The 20,110-nt window shown below is 46.5% G+C and overlaps 1 protein-coding gene across 1 annotated transcript in view; it reads left to right on the top strand.

Annotated features, from left to right (window-relative positions):
• Positions 1 to 4,714, top strand: part of LOC126533497 (long-chain-fatty-acid--CoA ligase 4-like) — a 48,561-nt gene extending 43,847 nt beyond the window's left edge. The window contains exon 4 of the mRNA XM_072289542.1: positions 672 to 4,714. Within this exon, the coding sequence (XP_072145643.1) occupies positions 672 to 2,105 (1,434 nt within the window). The 3' untranslated portion in view covers positions 2,106 to 4,714. The remainder of the gene's footprint in view (positions 1 to 671) is intronic.
• The last annotated feature ends 15,396 nt before the right edge of the window (positions 4,715 to 20,110 follow it).

Genomic DNA, 20,110 nt, shown 5'->3' with positions numbered 1-20,110 from the left:
TACAGCTCAAAATAAATGACCCCAATTAGTCAATTTTCTCACAAGTGAATAGTTAGTTCCTTATTATGCTTATGTTCGCGTCGTTGAAGAGGCAGAGTAGCAACTAGGATGCTGCAGTATGGCAGTCCGGGAATCAGTGAGAAACTAAGCCTGTTTACTGTATTGTTGCGTGGATATATGACTATTTAAATGACGACTTTATACAGAGAGCTCTGATAAAAAGGGAAGAGAGCCCAGCGAGGTTGCGCTGCTTTTTCGCGGTTTAACATCTATTCCGATATTATGTATGCTCGCTGCTAAAACGCTTAAAATGCGGTAGACGGTGGTGCAAGGATCAACTTCGCGTTGTTGAGGCAGTATTGATAGCGTATTTATTGTTCTGGGACAGTTCATCCAACTTTCACTAGCCATGTTATGACTCAGCGCATCACTAACCACAGAAACCCTTCGAAAGCAAGCAGTTAACTTTCCCCAAAAAATGTTTCTATCTCAAAGATAGTGCAAAGATATCGCAGAACTCCCATCGGAAAGCAAGGTAAAATAAAACGTGTATCCAACTGTCCTGTGCACAGTGACAACCATGCTGGAGATTGGTTGCTGCAGTTTGATTGAAAACAACCATAGTAGAAAGTGATTTACAAAGACTAAAATCTTCCTTTCTTCCGTTGCAGGTTATTCCATTCCGAAGCCTTGAAACACTGCAAACAGACTATGACACAGAGCAAAGCCCGCCTACCCGGGATGACGTTGCCATCATCATGTACACTAGCGGCTCTACGAGCGCTCCAAAGGGAGTCATGGCCACGCACAGGAACCTTATGGCCACAATAAACGCCTTCGGCATCCTCTGCAGGAACTACGGGGTTGGAACAACCGAAGACACCTACATTGCCTACCTGCCTCTAGCCCATGTGCTCGAGCTCTCTGCTGAGACAGTTATGTTTGGCATCGGTACCCGGATAGGATACTCCTCTCCGCTAACCCTCACCGACAAGTCCCCAGCGATTGCCCCGGGTTGTCACGGAGACGCGATACTTCTGAAGCCAACCACGGTGACTTGCGTGCCTCTCGTAGCAGACCGATTACGCAAGGCGATTAACGAAGCGGCCGCTTCCAAGGGTCCCTTCTTCAGTGCCTTCTTCGACTACGCAGTCAAATACAAAAACTTCTGGCTGGAACAAGGCTTCGACACTCCTCTACTCAACCGTTTCCTGTTCAACAAGACTCGCCTCGCGCTGGGGGGAAGAGCAAGGTTCGTCGTGAGTGGCTCAGCGCCGCTGTCCAGCCACACGCACAAGTTCATGCGAGCCTGCTTGGGCTGCCACGTCGTTGAAGGATATGGCCTCACTGAGACAACCTCCGCGGCCACCGTCATGGAACCTGGAGACATGAGTACTGGCCGCGTCGGAGCACCTCTTTCGGGCTGCTACGTTCGTCTGGTCGACTGGAACGAAGGCCACTACAGCACGTCGGACAAGCCAAATCCGCGTGGCGAGATCGTCGTGGGGGGCGACTGCGTTGCCAAGGGCTATTTCAAGAAGGAGGAACTAACGAGGGAGGTGTTCCGAGAGGAAAGTGGAATCCGCTGGTTCCACACGGGAGACATCGGCGAGATCTTCCCCGACGGCACGCTCAAGATTGTCGACCGCAAGAAGGACCTCGTCAAACTTCAACACGGCGAGTACGTCGCGCTCGCCCGAGTCGAATCCGTGCTGAAGGCTTGCCCGCTCGTAGACAACGCGCTTGTGTACGGCAATTCGCTGCACACGTATCTTGTGGCTCTCGTAACGCCAAACTACGACAAGCTCCACGCAATCGCTCGGCGTCTCGGCAAAGAAGACTCCGCTACTTTTAGATCGTTGTGCGACGACGTCGAAGTGTGCAAGGCAGCCGAGGAGTCCATCCTAGAGTTCGCCCGCGCGAGCGGCTTGCAGAAGACCGAAGTACCCTACAAGGTAAAACTGTGCGCCGAGGAGTGGGTGCCCGATTCGGGACTAGTGACACCTACGCTCAAGGTTTGCAGAAAGCCGCTGCAGAGATTCTACCAGAATGACATCGACGCGCTGTACAAGGCGGGAGAGGAGAGTAGACTGCGCCACGTCTGAAAGTTCGCGACAACTTGTGGCAGAAACAATTTCAGATGAGGTTAAGTGAACAATGTCGTCGAAACTTCCAGTTTATCTTCAAGTTTTTCTTTGAATGGTCAAATTGGAATTAACTTTTTTTTTCGCAGGAAAGAATGAAGGCTCTAGGTCCTCGGAATTGTGTTACGAAATAGGCGAAGCGGTATTTGAATGCTGATCATTCCCACCACGCAAACGTAATCCAAAGGACCGATGGAGTCGTCAAGGAGCTCGCGCTGAAAGGCGGGGATTTTCGCAGTACAATCGTCAGTTATCATAGCCGATGTTTTGTTTGATTTTGTTGCGCCTAAAGGCAAGCCAGCCCGTATATATAAGGGCAAAACTGACGTTCGTTTCCCGATGCTGCATGTGTTGCAGAATACATGTACGTAGGTACTTCGTTGCTGATTGTACTTCTTGCGTGCGGAGCTGACTCAAAGTCACTGTTGTGTGAGAAACGCTAGGTTAATACAAGACGTTTCGCTAATGTGTGCGTACGCAGGCCCCTTGGCACTGACAGAACGTGAAGAGTGGGAGAGCAGAAACTGGCCGGCGTAGAGAGCAGGTGCGCAAAAATAATGCGCGAAGGTCGCGAACAGATATGAAAGGCTCGGGAAGACATTGGCTTTGATATGTACAGCAGTAGACTGAGAAGAAGCTTTAAATCGATCCGTCCGTAGCGAAAGAAGGCAGATTAAGTCTTCGAAGTGGACTTAATCACTTCGAAGATGCACTGCCTGATGAGCAGTAAAATTTGTACACGTTAGATACAAGGCAGTGGTATCCTTCAGTGTCAGGTTATTTGCAGTGGTTTAGTACTTAGCTCGGTGGACTCCCCTATAATGCATGAAAAAAAAATAAGGCGAAGTCTAAAAGAGATATCTTCGGAAATGTCTGGAAGTCATAGAGCATGTAATAATTTTGTTTCATGATGAAATCAGGCAGAAGTACTAAATAGTACTAGGAGCTTCAGAGAAACTTTCGCAAATGTTTCTGGGTTGCCGGACATCGCAACAGACGGGATAAAGCAAAGAGGATGACAGTGAACCAGTCGTGGCTGGTAAGCTTTGTTCGCCCTCTCATGCCTGCCCAACTGGGGAGATCGAACTACGCTGCACTTCTTTATTACCACTTCTTCTAATTGTTTCTTTGAGCCCTATAACTTCGTTTAATCACTTCTCTCGAAAGTTGGGCTGTGTACAATGCCATTCAAGCTAGAATTCATTCAACGTGCTTCCTGCGCATCGAAACTTACCACACACTTGGCAACAGAATACAAAACAAAAGTATAAGCTGGTCTTTCGAAAGACCAAGTTTATCGTCGAAAAAGAACAGCTTCTCTGCCGACAAATAAAGAGCCACAGTCGGAACGCTGCAGTCGTCCAAGTAAGTGGCCGGGCAGGTGTGCTCAGGTAGATCGTCCACAATATTAATGACCCGCCTTTGTGGCGCAGGGGCTTGGGCCTGTTGCTAAGCCCACGGGCGCGGTATCGAATCCTGGCCGCGGCGGCCGCATCTCGACTGGGGCGAAATGCGAAAACGCCCGTATACCGTGCAAAGGGTGCGCGTTAGAGAATCCCATGTGGTCGCAATAATCCCGAGTCCCCCACTACGGCGTGCGCCTTGTAATAATAGTGTTTCTGGCATGTAAAACCAGAATGTACTTTCTGTCGATATTAGTGCTGTTAAAATGACCAGTTCGTTGTTGGACTAATGATCAATGTGGCCAACTCAAGAAGAAAAAAAAAAAAACCTGCGAATGGTGTCTGTGCCTTCTCCTCGCGTCTCGTCGCACTTTTTCAGCCGACAGCATGAAGCACAAAAGTCAACTAGAAGCGCTTCCTGTCGACGTTATTTGCTCGCCACACCAATCACAACAGAATGCCTTTGGGGCCCAACCTTGGTACAGCTGCATTATCAAGTGAAGCTGCCAATGTTGGTAGCTTTCCCCTGCTTCGCATCTTCTGGAGTCAGTCAGACGTATTTCCCTGGGACCTTCTTCCCGCCTAGATTGTTACAGTTACAGGCCAGTAGATCTTAACTTGCCTTGCCAGAGCATCAAGAGGTTTGCCAAGTTGGTGAATATACTAAAAAGAAAATTTAAATTAAATTGTCGGGTTTTACGTGCCAAAACCATTTTCTGCTTATGAGGCACGCCGTAGTGGAGGACTCCGGCAATTTCGACCACCTGGGGTTCTTTAACGTGCACCTAAATCTAAGTACACGGGTGTTTTCGCATTTCGCCGCCATCGAAATGCGGCCGCCGTGGCCGGGATTCAATCCCGCGACCTCGTGCTCAGCAGCCCAACACCATAGCCACTGAGCAACCACGGCGGGTACATCTTAAAAAAAAAAAAAACTGCCATTGGGCGAATGCGTTGTGACATTCCGTATAAATTGTATGTGTTGTGAAATACACTGTGAAATATTAAGCTTGATGCGAGCTACGCGCAAATGCTATCTGAATTATATGTGCATATTTTTAATATTGTTGTCTTTTGTATGGCGAGCCGAAATTGAAAAGTTGGCATTGGCTATGATGTCAACCTATTTTACACACGTTAATATACAATAAATTCAGAAAAATAAAAGACAGGACGAGACTTGAGTTTATTTGTTATGGCCAGTTCAGCGTCTCAAATCGAATGTTGAGTTTGTGTTATACATCTTTGTTATAAGGAATGAATGCTGACCGGCTTCGAAACTTTCCCATTAATGCAGTCTCCTGTCTTGAACAATTTCGGAGGCCTTTGCAGAACGCATTCTTGAAAGAAAAAAAAATGTTTCACGAGGTACCACCAACACGGACTTCACGGAAAATGTAATACCTCGCTATCCTTTCTTATTTCGCATACTGCCAATCCTATACCGGATTATAGTAGAAGAGTCATGTACAAGAACACTGTTTCAAATATTAAATAGTAGTTTGTACATTACCTACCGGACATGTGAATATACCATAAATTGTTTAAAAAAAGTTAAGTGTTTAAATGTGCACGACACTCAGCCAGTTGACTCAACTTGGCTTTGCGAAAGTGAACAGCGCCGAAAACGAAGGCGGAACATTATAAAGCAATTATTAACAAGTGGGACACTTTGTCGCAAATGGCAGAATAAATAGCGCTAACAACATGCACGTGAATGCGCGAGCTCGATGTTGGATCAGGATGCGAGCACTCGACGCACGCGAGCAATAATAGCAACAAAAGTTGCTTAGCAAAAGAATAGCAAAGTACATGCAACCTTCTGTGCCCAGATAATAGGATGCAACGTCAAGGTATGTGATTTCTTTTCAGTTAATGCTAAGGATGGCATGGTTGTGCAGCACTGTGCCTTTTTGATAATCGCGCGTGCTTCAGCAATCAGGCGAGCATGCGTTCGACGGTATCGTCCTATCAGCCTGCGCTTCTCCGACAATGAGCTCGCGACGTCGCGTCTTGGTTGTTGACGCTATTTCTTGCTCCACGTGCAATAAAACCCCTCGGCCCACCGCGTGGTAGCTTATGGCGTTGCGCTGATAAGCAGAATCCGCCCACCTAGGAATGCGACGGCCGCATTCCGAAGGGGGCGGTGTGCAAGAAAACTCGTGTAGCATTGGGTGCAGGTTAAAGAACCCCAGGTGCTCAAAATGAATCCGCAGCCCCCTGCTATGGAGTTCCTCATAAGCACATCGTGGTTTTCGGGCGCGTAATACCCTAGAATGTAAATAACTAATAAAACCCTCCAGCTTCGAGTCAGTGCTTTGCGTCTGTCTTCCTCGTTTACAGTGGCACTGTTCCTCTTCACAAAGGCCCAAATAATGTCTACGAAACGAAACTGCGAAAACTACATTTAGGTAGTCGCGAACACGGGCGAATTGTTTTGAACTATATCAGTCGATGCCGCAAAGACGGCAAATTGTTTTGCTTGTGCTCTAGTTTATTGCTGATGCAGAAAACGCGGCTAGTTGGTGCATTTCCGAACGGGGACAAACCTAAACGCAATATAAGACGAGCGTGACGGGAAGACCCAGATGCGAAAGAGCGCTATTTTATTTTGTTTATTTTGCGTTTGTTTATTTATGCCAACGTGCGAATACCCAACGAAACCTAAATACGTACAGCAAAGGCCGAATTTGGAGAAATAGAGAAAACATGCAATTTGAACAGGGATTTACAGTTCAGACAAGACATATGAGAACTTTAGGATTTGATTGCATTTTGGAATGGGATGTAAAAACCGAGTGAAATGGATTTGTTCTGGGAGATTACTAGCAATACGCATACTGGATACATTGTTTTTTTTTTCTTTAATATAACGGATGAAAGGCACAAGTGATTTTCAATTCAAAGTTCATTTGCCGTCCTGTCTATGTTTGGCCCATAGCATCCGGTAGATGTCAAGATGAGACTTAACCATCGCCTAGCAGGATTATAGCCCTGTCAAGCGGGACGGTTAAGTGCACTTACGGAGAGTGCCACTCGGCTTAAGTGCACTTTATCAAATCTAAACGTCGCCAATAGAGTGTACTCCTAGAAGAGTGCACTCCGGTCGAAGTGCGATTACGGAATGCACTTTGCTGGTCGAGTACGTAGCCTCGCCGCCAGCGGCTTGAATGGTACAAAATGTAATGCGTAAAAAAAGGACACAAAAGTCCATTTTAAGTCTTGAAAAGCGTTTAACAATATCATCAGAACAGAACTCGCCCATATTCTGTTTTAGCAGGATCAAATGCAGTCTCGTCGCACGCCACCATGTTGTTCTGGATTAGCTAGACATTCGTTTTGGATGGCATTGACTTGCAACACGCTCATAACAAAGATCTCTTCGTTTTTTTTTTGTTCAGAAAATATACATTATGCTTGTTTTTATCTATAATACGATGTAAAACAATACCTTTCTAGAAGTTTTTTTTTTAATCTACATCTTCGAAAAAAGCTCTCTTAGTCTATCGCCATTTTTTTTTTTTTTTTACTGCGAGTGCGCTCTGTTTTGCCGTTTATCAGCACGTAGCCTAAAGTGTAACTTCGAAGGTTCCGAAGTGCACTCCCCGAATGTGCACTTAACTTGCCCGTTTTACAGTGGTATTACTCGCGCCCTAAAGCTTGTGACTGCATCCCCCTGCAGTAACTTCTTGTCACAACAGTACGTGTACTTTGTTCGGAGCATCGACATTCGCGACCTTGCGGCCAACAACGAGAGTGCTCATGCGAGTATATCTCTCTATTTTGATTGGCAGATAGGGTGGGGCCACACATTCACGCAAAGGCCTCTCGAACGATTCGTTTGAATGATATCCGTACGAGTGATAAGAGCAGGACGTTCAAAAGAATGGGAACAGAAATAATCAATTATTCTCGAAGCGATCCCGTACAGAAAGAGAGTGCTGTCAGTGAACAGCAACCACAAAAACACGTGCACTGAAAAGCATGAAATATTTTTTTTTAATCTAGGTAAGTTACGTGCCAAAACCGCGATATGGCTTTGAGGTAGGCCGTAGTGAGTGCCTCCAGATTAATCCTGGCTACGTGGAGTTCTTCAACCTGAACGTATATCTAAGCACACGAGCGTATTTGCGTTTCGAGCCCCCATCAAAATGTGACTGCCGCGATTGGGATAGAATCCGTGACCTGAAGCTTAGCAGGGTAATGTTCATAGGCGTTGGATACCACGGCGGGTGCACTGAAAACAAGGGCAAGAATTTGCAGTTCCTAAAGCGGTGTCTGAGCAACGAAAGCAAGGCACTAAAATCAACCTGTCTAGGTTCGTTGTACCCGCCGTGGTTGCTCAGTGGCTATGGTGTTGGGCTGCTGAGCACGAGGTCGCGGGATCGAATCCCGGCCACGGCAGCCGCATTTCGATGGGGGCGAAATGCGAAAACACCCGTGTACTTAGATTTAGGTGCACGTTAAAGAACCCCAGGTAGTCGAAATTTCCGGAGTCCTCCACTACGGCGTGCCTCATAATCAGAAAGTGGTTTTGGCACGTAAAACCCCATAATTTAATTTTTTTTTAGGTTCGTTGTCCAAGAAGTCATTATTGAGTCCAACTGAATGCACGACTCTATCTTTCATTTCTCTGTACTGTTTGATTATTAATTGCTGTTGATATTGTTACTGTTGCTATACTGATTTAAACATGAGATTTCTCCTTTCCACATAATTTGCTCTATATAAGTCGTAAAAGCATATTTCTGATGATCAATTGGAATATTTCATCCAATTTTCGGTTAATGCCCCCATAATGCATGTGAACTATACTTTCCTCAGTCAAATGGAACCTCAACGAGAACAACAACAACAGTGACATCAAGAAAAACGACAGGAACGAAGTGTCTGCTTCCGAAAAGAACAAGCTGGAAAGATTATGCAATGTAGGCTCCAACTAACCAAAATATATTGGTCAACTACTTGGCTTATATAAGCTGCTATGTCTACGATACTGCTGTATCAGCGCAATCCCCTTCTACCGCTGGCGCCTGTCGCCAGTGACGCACCCTCCTACCATCTCCTAACTCTCTCCCCGCCGGCGGCTCCCGAGAGACATAGCATGGCGTTCGCGAAGACCTACGACATCGCTGTTCGAGCGGAAAGCGCTGACCAACAACAACGAGACAACCGAAAAAAAACATCAAGCCGCTTCGCCAGGCGACTCACCAAGTTCGTTGCGACCAGGCAAGGGTAGAGAGATCTAATCCACAAGACTGCAGGCGTTACGTTGGGCAACACAGCCCCTCGTCATGCAAGCACCTAGCAGCTACGTGCAATTTCTGCCTCAAGCGCGGCCACATTGAAAAGGCCTGCATCACGAAGAAAAAAAAACAGGCGAAGGGGCCACCACAGCGACAGAAAAACGTGAGAGGCCCAGAACTGTGAATCACAGCTTCAAGCGTGTGCGTTTACTTGGACGATGTAATCATCAGTGGCACAACCAGTGGAGAACATGTAGCTCATGTAGAGCTTGTCCTGGAAAGGCTTGCTAGCGCGCTCCTCTGCTTGAGCATGCATAGGTGTTGTTCGTGGTATATAAAGTGAAATTTAGGTCACTTGGTCGATGCCGACGGCATTCACCCCCCCAGCGTTAAGGTGCGGGCCATCACGGAGGCACGCGCTCCAACTAACAAGCAGGAGCTGCAATTCTTTCTCGGGCTCCTAACTTTCTATGACTGGGTTCTAGAACACCGAGCGATGGTGGTCAACGACCATTAAAACATGCCGAAAAAAGACGTTTCCTGGAATTGGTCGCCAGGCCATCAGAAAGCATTTGAAGCCTTGAAGGAGCTGCTCCTTGACAGTACATCATGTGACAGTACATCAGTACGACGAGACATGTGACATGAGACATTGCATGTGATGCACCGCCCTACAGCGTGGGTGCAGTTCTCTCACAAAGAGACGATCAAGGCAGAGCAGCCGCGACCACATCCGCTTCCCGCACGCTATCACCTGCAGAGCGCAATTATTTATCAGCTTGATTGTGAAGGACTGGCCATCGTCTATGTTGCCACGCATTTCTGGCAGTATATTACGGGCAGACATGGGGCCATTCAAACAAATCATAGACCGCTTTTGAGAATCCTGGGGCCCCAGAAGCAGATTACAAAGACGCTGTCGCTCCATATGACCCGATGGTGCATTAAGATGTCGGCGTGTGGCTGCGATCTCGTGTACAGCCCCAGAAGCAAGCACCAAAACGCCTGCGCACTGGGCCACGTACCGCTCAGCGAAACCATCGTGAACCCACCTCACGTTGGCTGCGTGTGATGTGCGAATCGCTACCAAGGCCTCCGCCAACAGCCGACGTGGTTGCAGCGGCCACACAATATGACACAATGTTGTCCAAGCTGTACAAAGCTATACAAGAAGGCAGCGTTCAAAAATTCAAAGAAGTCAACTTCCTTCAACATTTTCGCCAGAAAGCTATGGAGTTGGACTGCCATCGTGGCTGCATCACACTAGGATCACGATTTGTCATTCCAGGCCCACTTCAACCACAAGCCACGGCTCTCATCAACGCAGGGACACAGAGGAGTGGTCACAACGAAGAAGTGCGCCCACATCTACATGTGGTGGCCAGGAATAAACAAGGATATTGTGACAATTGCGGCAGAGTGCACAGCTTGCCAAACCAATCAATGGGTACTTTATTAAAGCATCTTTTTGGGCGAGTTGGTGCATACTTGACATAAAAATTGTAACAGCGCTAACGCATGCATCCACAAAGTAACAAGGACGAGACACAAGCGCTGTATCTCGTCCTTGTTACTTTGTGGATGCATGTGTTCGCGCTGTTACAATTTTTATGTCAATCAATGAGCTCCGCCACGAACTCCACTTCCGGATTGGGACAGACCGAACGCACCTCGGCACACCCTGCACCTAGATTTCGCAGGCCCAATTGACGGGTCCTCATTTGTGGTGGTTGTCGACGCCTACAGTAAATGGGTTGAAGTTCGCTACATGAACAAAACAGCCTCGACCGCTGTCGTCGAAGCCTTGCGTTCATTGTTTGCAACGTTTGGACTGCCCCCAAAAATGGTATAAGACAACGAAACCGCATTCGGGTCGGAAGAAATCAAGAAATTCTACTATGACTGCGGCATCACGGCATTAAGATCTGCTCCGTACCACCCAGCCACAAACGGAGAGGCTGACCGCTACGTTGGAGAGCTGAAACGCACTCTCGCAGGGAACCCTGCAGGGCCAGTATAGCGGCGCATTGCACGTTTTTTGTTGCAAGCAGCATACAACCATGCAGAATACGATGGGCGATACCTCCGCACAGCTCATGTTTTCCTACGAGCTTCGAACGCACATCTCTGCTGTTCTGTCAGAACCGCCTTCAAAGGCCGCACGAGGAATCCAAGACGCTCCACGCTGCAGGAAACTCGAGAAAGGAAAGCAAGTGCTTGCCCGCCAGTTTCAACGAAAGCCTGAGTAGCTCCCCGCCATCTTGAAGAAACGCATCGGTCTGAGATCTTGGCTGGTCGACGTCAACGGGACACGGTTACTAGCCGACACTTCAATCAGCTACGCCACTTAAGAGCACATTCACTGCCATCTGACACCCTCAAAGGCAGCCACCCTCGGGCTTCTTTCAATATAGCTTGGCTATTATCAAAACAACATGAAGCTCCTGAACCGACACTTCCAACGGAGCCAGCGTATACGGCGGAGAAAATCAGTTACAGGTGCGACCCAGACAACACGGCGCCCGCCCAGCGAAAGCCGACACGACAGCGACGCCCTGCGGACCGCTACCAAGTTCAAGACTGAGGGGAGAAGAATTGCTATGACTACGAGACTGTTGTGTTAACGAGATCCCTTTCTTCCGCTCGCGCCAGCCGCCAATGACGCACCCTCTCCTCATGGGCGGCTGCCGGGGGACACGGAGAGCAGGCGTCAGGCAGAGAGCAACCGAAGATGACTTCGGGCCGCGCTGCGCGCAAGTCCCTCTTAAGTAAACTATGTTCCATGTTCCGAACGCCTTTTAACACGATAGCGTTAAGGGCACCGCGTCGCAGAAAGTCCGTCGGTGGCGTCCCGTGTCTAGCGTCGTAAGTAGTTTCGGCAAACATATTTTCGTACTACGCATACTCTCCTAGTGGCGCAAGGATGTTACTGAACTAATTGAATTGCTCAAAAGAATATACGCAGAAAAATCGTAAAGTACGACTTACACAGAACCTACAGACATGATAGCGTTGGACTGTAATTTGAATATACGAGAAAACATAATTTTGTTATGCGAAAACTAAACAAAAATCTGCCAGAGTGACGTCGGCGATGTGGTCACTTGCAACGGCTGTTGCTCTTGTAGGAACCCAGTGTGGCTCCTCGCTGAAGTTTCATGCATACACCAAGTATAGCGTCCGCCGCCAGCTTTACCCGGTAAACATTACGGTCATATAAGCTACAGTGGCCGGAAAGTGTGTGAAGCAGTCAGGGATCTTTGAATCCTATCGGGTTCCACTCTTAATGCCAAAACTTAGACGTCCTGCAAACTTTTATTAAGGCTACCGCGGACATAACAATCGCTTAATTTTTTTTATATTGCGAGCTTATGTTCCTTACATTCCTGCATTAGGTGACCAAGCATTGCAGTGCAGGTGTAAAGGAAATGTCTTGTGCGCTACTTGTCTTTAACTACCCATTTAGTTATCCAGGATTAATCCATTCTTAGTAAAAAAAAAAGGGGGGGGGGGGCATCGTATCACGTGCTTCCTGAACGGTCGTTTGCGAGTGTGCGCCGAGTCGGAAAGCGAGTCCAGGCAATCCATTCCAGCAAATGTTTTTCAAGAACTAGTCCAGTTGGGAAAGCCATACTGCAGGTGGACGCTAGGTCGTGATATGCAGTAGATTTCATTGTCACGCACACGTCCGACGTAGCTTTGGGCGCTTCGTTTTACGTTAACCAACAGTCTTGTTGCAGTCCGACTTTGGGACCCTTGCCTTCCAACCACCAAAGATAGCAATCTGACTGAACCGAACGATGCGATACACAAAAGTGCACATGTTGTCCACGAGACTGTAAAACATTACTAAAATAAGGAAGTAAAAGGTACCAATAAATGACCGGCATCTACGCCAAGGTTGCTCTACATGCTCAAAACGACTGAAGGCCATAAATTTACGATATGTGGCTGTGCCATGGGCATGACTGGCACTACGGCAGGAGGCATGTCGGTCACTGAAGTTCGCGTGGCCGCCATTTTGAGTTTAAAGAAATAAAACCGATTTCACCTGAAGGTGAAGCATTCGGGTGAGAGAGTGGACTGACCAAAATATTTAGCCCATGATTTTTGTGTGCAGCCAAAAATTTATTCCGTCAAATACGAAAAATCTTCGTCACTACTCGTCCTCGTTTTCAAACCACTCGGGAGGTTTCCTCTTGTGGCTGGCTGTTGACGTAGCCATGGGCGGAGGTTTGATTGAATTATGGCGCTCTGGTGAAACTGCTTGGAAAATCTCCGTCGAAGATACTTGCATATTCCTTTGACATGGTAATCTAACGTAAATGCAAAAAAAATACTCTTGTTTTCAGTCAAGCACGATAACTAATCATAGAGCAAGGATACAGAAACAGATAATATAATAGAAATTAGAACAAATTCATCAATTCATGTGCGCTTTAAGTGCTCAAACCGTTTATTTCTTGCATTAAAAGCAGATATGTTGCAATGAATTTTCAACTACTCCGTATAAATAAACCGATGCATTGACAGAAGTTTCAAATAATGCCAAATTAGGTGATTTTATATTCGTTATTTATACGATGCAAGGTGCGAAGAACTGACACAGCAATGACAGGACTGCATGCTGACTAGAAAGTCGTGTTCTCTTGGTCGGAATAAAGGCTTTTAATTGCAACACTGAGACCCTTCTTTGATATGAAATAATAATGCTGTTATCTAACAGTATCAAACCCGTACCATAGGATCACAATAGAAGTATCAGCTTACTAAATCCTCTAGGTACTTCTATTTATTTAAATAATTTTACTGCGCAATCTCTGATTGCATCTTCCCCTCTGCAAGCAGAGTACCATGTGGGTGGTTGTATTCATGTCGACAAATATTTTCAGCCTTCCACGAAGAAGCTTCTCTTTCTGTCTCTTCAGTATCTGTGCAGTCAATCGTCCAACAGAGTAACAGGTTTTATGTTCGTATTCATTTCGTGTTGTTAAATAACAACAGTGATGATGTGTGATAATCTCAAGAAGATAAAACAGTTGCCTTTATAAGCTTTTGTTACAATCACTGAAATTTCGACTGCTTGACAATGTTGGGTTCTGCAGTTTCTGTGTGCCTTCTACTGGCTTTCTTTTGCGCAGTAGAAATAATTTTCAATAGAAATTGAAATTTTGCAAACACGTAAAATAAAGGTTCAAATATATATGAAACAACCTCAAGAACGACGTTGTCAAAGCGGCCATAGCCGGTTTGTCCCTAATCGCAACCCGTAGCAATTTCAGTTTAGTTTTTTTTCCCCTGGCAATAAATTTGGGGGATGGCTTAGCAAAGTTGTTGGTGCAACAAGTGATGTTTACGTAATAGAAGTGTACCAAGACATATTTCCACACTGTCTTGTTTTCTCAATGGACCCTAAGTCCTACCATCCTACTTTCGCCATGAATAGATGAGTGATAGCATAAGGATAACCAGAAATAGAAAAAGCTGTTGAAGCAGAAAAACTATAAAAAGGAGAGACTGGTTTGGTGTTGCCGCACCGAACTCGTCCTCGAATTCTGTGTGGCAAAATTGCAGGCGTAAGCAGCATTGTATGAACTTGTAAATACTTTTGGGTTGACACGTTAAAAACTTACCGCCACTGCATCTGTCCATGCATTCCTCACAAGATGAGAACTTGTTGCTGTTTCCACCACAACCACTGTACACAAATCCACGACAGACCCCTGAGCTAGGGTCAAAATACCACATGGGAAGAGATCCCCTGCACACGCCAACCTCTGGGCCCACACTGCAGACTGAATGGGCTGGGTTGTTTGCTGTAATTATATATAGCAAAAAGAACTTTAAGATCCCAGATATTATTTTGTTACAATGGAATAAGACGACCGATAACGCTACGAAAGTACGACGAAGATCGTTATCCTAAGGCCGACGTTGCTTCCAAATCCAACACTTCTCCCAAAAGCACTAACTTCATTGCAGGAGCAAAACGTCGGGCTTACGACAGAAATTCTAATCGCTGCGACGAAATTGTTCCTGTTGCAACGGCGTTGCTGAGAATTCTGGCCGCCCTGTAAAGCTGCTCTGAGCAACATAAATCTGCCTACGGGACAGCAATACGTTTCTATTTAAACAAAATTGTTGAAACTACCAATAAGAAGACGCATTCACTCATGTTGCTTGATGGTGTAGCGCGGCAAGATCAATAAAATATATTGCATGCTCCTGCCTACGAACTTTACTTCATTCGAGCCCTCATTGATGACGTAAAATCCAGTTATACTCTGAAAGGAAGATGACTGAGAAATAAATCGGACGAAAGACCCGGAGACACAAGCCTGGGAAGCGTCTGGCTTGCTACCATACATCGGGGGTAAATATAGGGAGCTAAAACACAGATGTGATACAATTTAGCAAAGTGAGACGAAAACATTTTCGAAAACGCTCATATCACGCTCAGCGAGTGGCTCGTCATGAATAAAGTAATAGCAACTCTCTTGAGTTCGGCCCCAATAACCATTCCTATAAGTTTTATAAGCTCAAGTGTGAGCATGTATCCGCATTCAACTATGCCGGAGTTTAGTGCTTAATTTCAAGAGTATTGATTACTTCAAATAAGAACTACCTCAGGTCAACTTACGAACACTAGATGAAATTTTACATACACCTTAATTGTGCAATATAACTGCAAAGCACTTGTACTCACGTAAGCAAATTTCTTGGCATCTTTGTTCCGAAGAAAACCTGTTGAAGTTACCAAAGCATCCACTGTATGTGAACATCTTGCATTGAGTTGTGTTATAATCGTAGAACCACCTTAAGTACCGTCCATAGCAGTAACCAGTTGTCGGTGATCTATAACAGCGTGGTGGCGAACGAGCTGAAGCTGCAAGAAATGTAAACTTACTTTAAAGTTTAAGTTCCTGGCACAACAGCCCGGATACAACTTTGAGTAAAAAAAAACTAGTCCAAACAAATTTTTTGAGGATGCTGCTGTCGAGAAAAATGTTCCTGCTTCGGTATATGGAATATTCAAGCAGCTTCTGGTTGAGCCACCAGCTTCTCAATGAGTTCTGCCCTGTAGGTCAAATGCTGTCATACTTTCATACCTTCTTGAAATACTCCAATATTTGCATGGCTGTTCGTTACCTTGCGCATGTTAACGTTCGCATTTATTGTGACGCCTTCTGGGCCTCCTACCTCAAGATTTCTATGGAGGAAGGAAACAAAAACCTGCAGATCCAACATCCATATCGCAATATACATGAAGCGAAATCTACCGCAGCGGGAAATTAAATGCCATATGACTGACCATATTCTACACATCGATTCACAGCATAACCATTACTTTCCTGGCTTGCACGAGGCCATGACGAGAAGAACCTCATCACACGACTCATCCGACCATGCCTTACAATGAGTTCGGGCTCGGCCCATTCCTCCTGTCGCACTGTTTCCAGGATCCGGCCATTTTACTCAACGTGAAATTAACCTAAGAGACGCACCGGAAACTGGAAAGCGAGGCCCAGAGAGCTCAGGTTTAGTGAAAAAATTACGCCCTTAATGGCGTACAGGGTGTTTCAAGGAATACTTTAAGGAAGTTTAAATAATAGGCTTTCGGAGGTAAAATTCTTCTTGCACGAAGTGATCAGGGGCCATGGCGGGTCCTATCAAACGGGATGCAAGTGCGGTTTACGGGAATAGCTGACTAGAATTTGTTAATTAACTCTTTAATTATTCTAGGTGTTTGATTGTAATTATGAAATTTTAGTTGATCATGAGTCCATCCGGCATCGATTGTTAGATTTGCGAAATCGCAATTGCGCGCAGAGCTACAGCGCTGACAACTTCAGCTCTCCAGCTCTCCAGACGCGGGCAGCGGGCTCCGTGCGGCAGCATGCAGAGCGCCGCAAAGCCACGCCCACGCACTGATATCCCTCGGAGCGGTGAGCGTCAAACACATCCCGGTCTTTTTCTGCTGCCCGAATAGTGGATAACAGCGTCGTGTTCATCATCCGCTAGAACCTCCTCGCAAGCCCAAATGTGACTTGTCATCACGAGCGCCGCGTGCGGCCTTTACCTGCGACCCGCGAATGCATTGCCCGACGCGAAGCGCTTTGCTTTGTGTTACCACAGCGGTTGCTTATGAAAACATTTTTTTGCATTTGCACTCCGGAATTTAGGCACCGATTTCGCAAAATGATGCCAAATGCACTATCGGCGTCAAATGAAAGTTCAACAGTGGAGCGCATGGCCCAAGCATAAGTGAAGATATAGTGTGCGCCGTCCAGTCATCACCATTGACAGGCGCGCACATCCGGTTAGGCCGCACTGCGCGATCCCCCTCTGGTGAGATAATTTAGCTTCTGTTTTGGTTCTTACATTTGAAAGGGAGAAAATAAAAAATAAAAATGTAGCTAAAATAATGCAGTTTACGGGGAGTCTTGTCGCAGAGATCGCCGAAACCATAAGTGCTGTAGGCGAGAAGAACGTGCGCGTGGTGCAGTTTGCACCGTCATCGCAAGGTAGATTCGCCCGAGCGGCGCGGGCGAATCTTGACCGCGAGCGCCTGGCCCAAAGGGCGATCGTCGAAGTCGAAAATATCGCGGCAGGACGACAATACTTCGCAAAGATCTTCAGCCTGCGTAGAGGACAGGTCCGTCGCAACCATTTTCTTTATGCTGGGATCCACGCCCGAGGCTGGCGCGAGGGGTATGCTAAGCTCGCGAGAACCATCGGTCGATAACGCTGCCACGTATTGGTCGCCGAGACAATCAATGGTGGTGAGGAAAATACCTTGCGGTAGAACTTGCTTTGCAAATCCGAAGTTACAGACAGACATGCGAGTGTGGTTCGCAGTAATAGTAAGTATACTGTGAGGCACGGTGACGTCATACTGTAGTGGAATGTCGGGCATAGGAGTGACGAGGTACTCGCCATCAGGAACTGGTGGGAAAGACAACAGTTCAATGTGGGCTATGGACTTTGGCGGCAGGTGAAGAAAGCCGGTGGAGCGTAAGCGACATAGGGGTGCGTCAGAAGGTTCTGCGAGCATCGGCAACTCAACGCGAATGGCACTGGAAGAGCAGTCAATAAGAGCAGAATGGGCGGAGAGAAAATCGAGGCCGAGAATAAGGTCGTGGGGGCAATGAGCAATTACGGTGAAGAGGACAAGAGTGTGGCGGCCGGCGATGCTGACACGTGCCGTACACATGCCGATGATAGGCACAGTACCGCCATCCGCAACGCGGACGACGCATGCTGACGCTGGGGTGAGGAGCTTGTTCAGTCGTCGTCGGAAGGCAGCACTCATAATAGAACGATGTGCTCCTGTATCGATGAGTGCTGTGACAGGATAGCCGTCAACGTCAACGTCAAGAAAGTTTCGGTTAGTAGGTAACGTGAGCAGAGGCGGGCTCGTCACCGGGAGGCATGGTGACAAGCTCGGTGTGCCGACCAGTTCGGAGTTTCGTGGTGAGGGCGGGGATCGCTGACCTCCACCAGAAATGTTACGTGTGGAAAGACACAGACGAAAGATGCTATTTACACGCTATTTCCACTGGAGCCAGGCAGCCAGGCTGACACTCGCTCGTGCCAAGGGCACCGACCAACTTCGTCATTCTCGCGGCGGCTCGTCTCTTGAGCATCGCTCAACGATATCGTAATAATATTAATGCGTAGCATTCTGTGGGAAGTACCCCAGCTATTTTGGTAGAAAAATTGTGTCTGTAATGCAAAAAGCGTAACGCCTTTATCATAGGAATACCTAGGGCTCCCCAGAAAACACATGGGACCAGGGTGGTCCAACTTGAATTTGGGAATGGGTTAACCTAAATTTGGGGTTACACGGGGGTGGGCGAGTCTAAATTTGAAGTTAATATGGGGATGGGGCAACCTGAATTTGGGGGTAGGCCAGCTTGAAACTTGGGGATTGGCCAACTTAAATTTGAGAAACAAAGGCAGCAGCTAAGCAACAGTCGCGCCAAAGATTACTATACATTAGAAGATAATTCTCGGAATTTCTGTAGTTTTATTAGGTGAAGCTTGTTGATAGCACCTACATGTCCCAACGTCTTTTCCTTACTCATGCTGACTGGCCCCATTTATAAGTTAACTTCTGTAGGGAGTTCATAAGTTAACTTCTGTCTTATAAGTTAACCATCCATGCGGAGTGCTTGGGCGGCGATTTTTTTCTGAAGACTTTGGTCTCGCTCTCCGAAAGTGACGGAGAACGTTGATGCGACGTTCCAACTACCTAGAAATCTGCAGGACAGCTCGTCTGGCATACGGGGCGGGAGTGTGGATAAATATTTAGCCTCACGCGGGAAAAAATGGTGTTACGTAGTCATAAATTGCAAAAACAATCCGTAACGAAATTCAGCTTGCTACGTGTTAGGCTTATTTTTCATTTTCACGTCTGAAATAACATGGCAGCAAATCTAGAAACGTTCACTGTGGAAAAGGATAGGTGCATAATCAAGTCGCTATCTTATATTCCCTCATCTTTTAAAATTTTCAATACTTAGAAGCATTTCTCTCGGAAATCATACTTAGTTCAAGGGTATTCTCCATGTCTCAATAACTTCTCTTGTCATATTCGAGTGCTGATTGTCATGTTATCTGTGGTTAACGAAACTTATTCTCAAGTCTCTAAATTTATTAAGGCAGTTTATCGCGTGCGTACCATGGCCACGCACGTCTATATCTCCTTCCGTTCCTCTACCGCGGGTGCGCTTTAGAACCGCGGCGCTGCAATTATGGTTGAGCAATTTTCTTTTTTTCCCGCTTCTTTCTTTTCCTCCCTTAAACACGTTCTCTTAACTACTACACGCAGAAAACAAATGAACAGCGCCCGCATTCGATCAAATAAATGAGAATATATATATATATATATATATATATACCGGCGCAGAGGGCTGTACTACGAGTGCTATGACTGATTTATATATATATATATATATATATATATATATATATATATATATATATAGAGAGAGAGAGAGAGAGAGAGAGAGAGAGAAAATTATCAGTCATAGCACTCGTAGTACAGCCCTCTGCGCCGGTCTCTTTTCGAAAGTAGTCATATTAGGGTTATTATAATTAGACGAAGGTATTTCGCTGTCGTGAGCAGCACTCCTTGGGATAGTTACTCGGACGAGCTTCCCATGCTAAGCGTGCCGCGCCCGCCTCGCACCTGCTTAAGCTTTTCCTAGTCTTTAGAGCCGCTCTAGTTCGCTCTCATCGACGGGCGACCATTTTTCCCAAGAAAGTATGCCTTCCAACCACTCGGAATCGACCATCGCGGACAACATCAGTC

Source organism: Dermacentor andersoni, chromosome 7 (genome assembly GCF_023375885.2).
Source record: "Dermacentor andersoni chromosome 7, qqDerAnde1_hic_scaffold, whole genome shotgun sequence".
NCBI classification, from domain to species: domain Eukaryota; kingdom Metazoa; phylum Arthropoda; class Arachnida; order Ixodida; family Ixodidae; genus Dermacentor; species Dermacentor andersoni.
The sequence above is the reverse complement of the archived record's forward strand: the minus strand, read 5'-3'. Positions and strand labels throughout refer to the sequence as shown.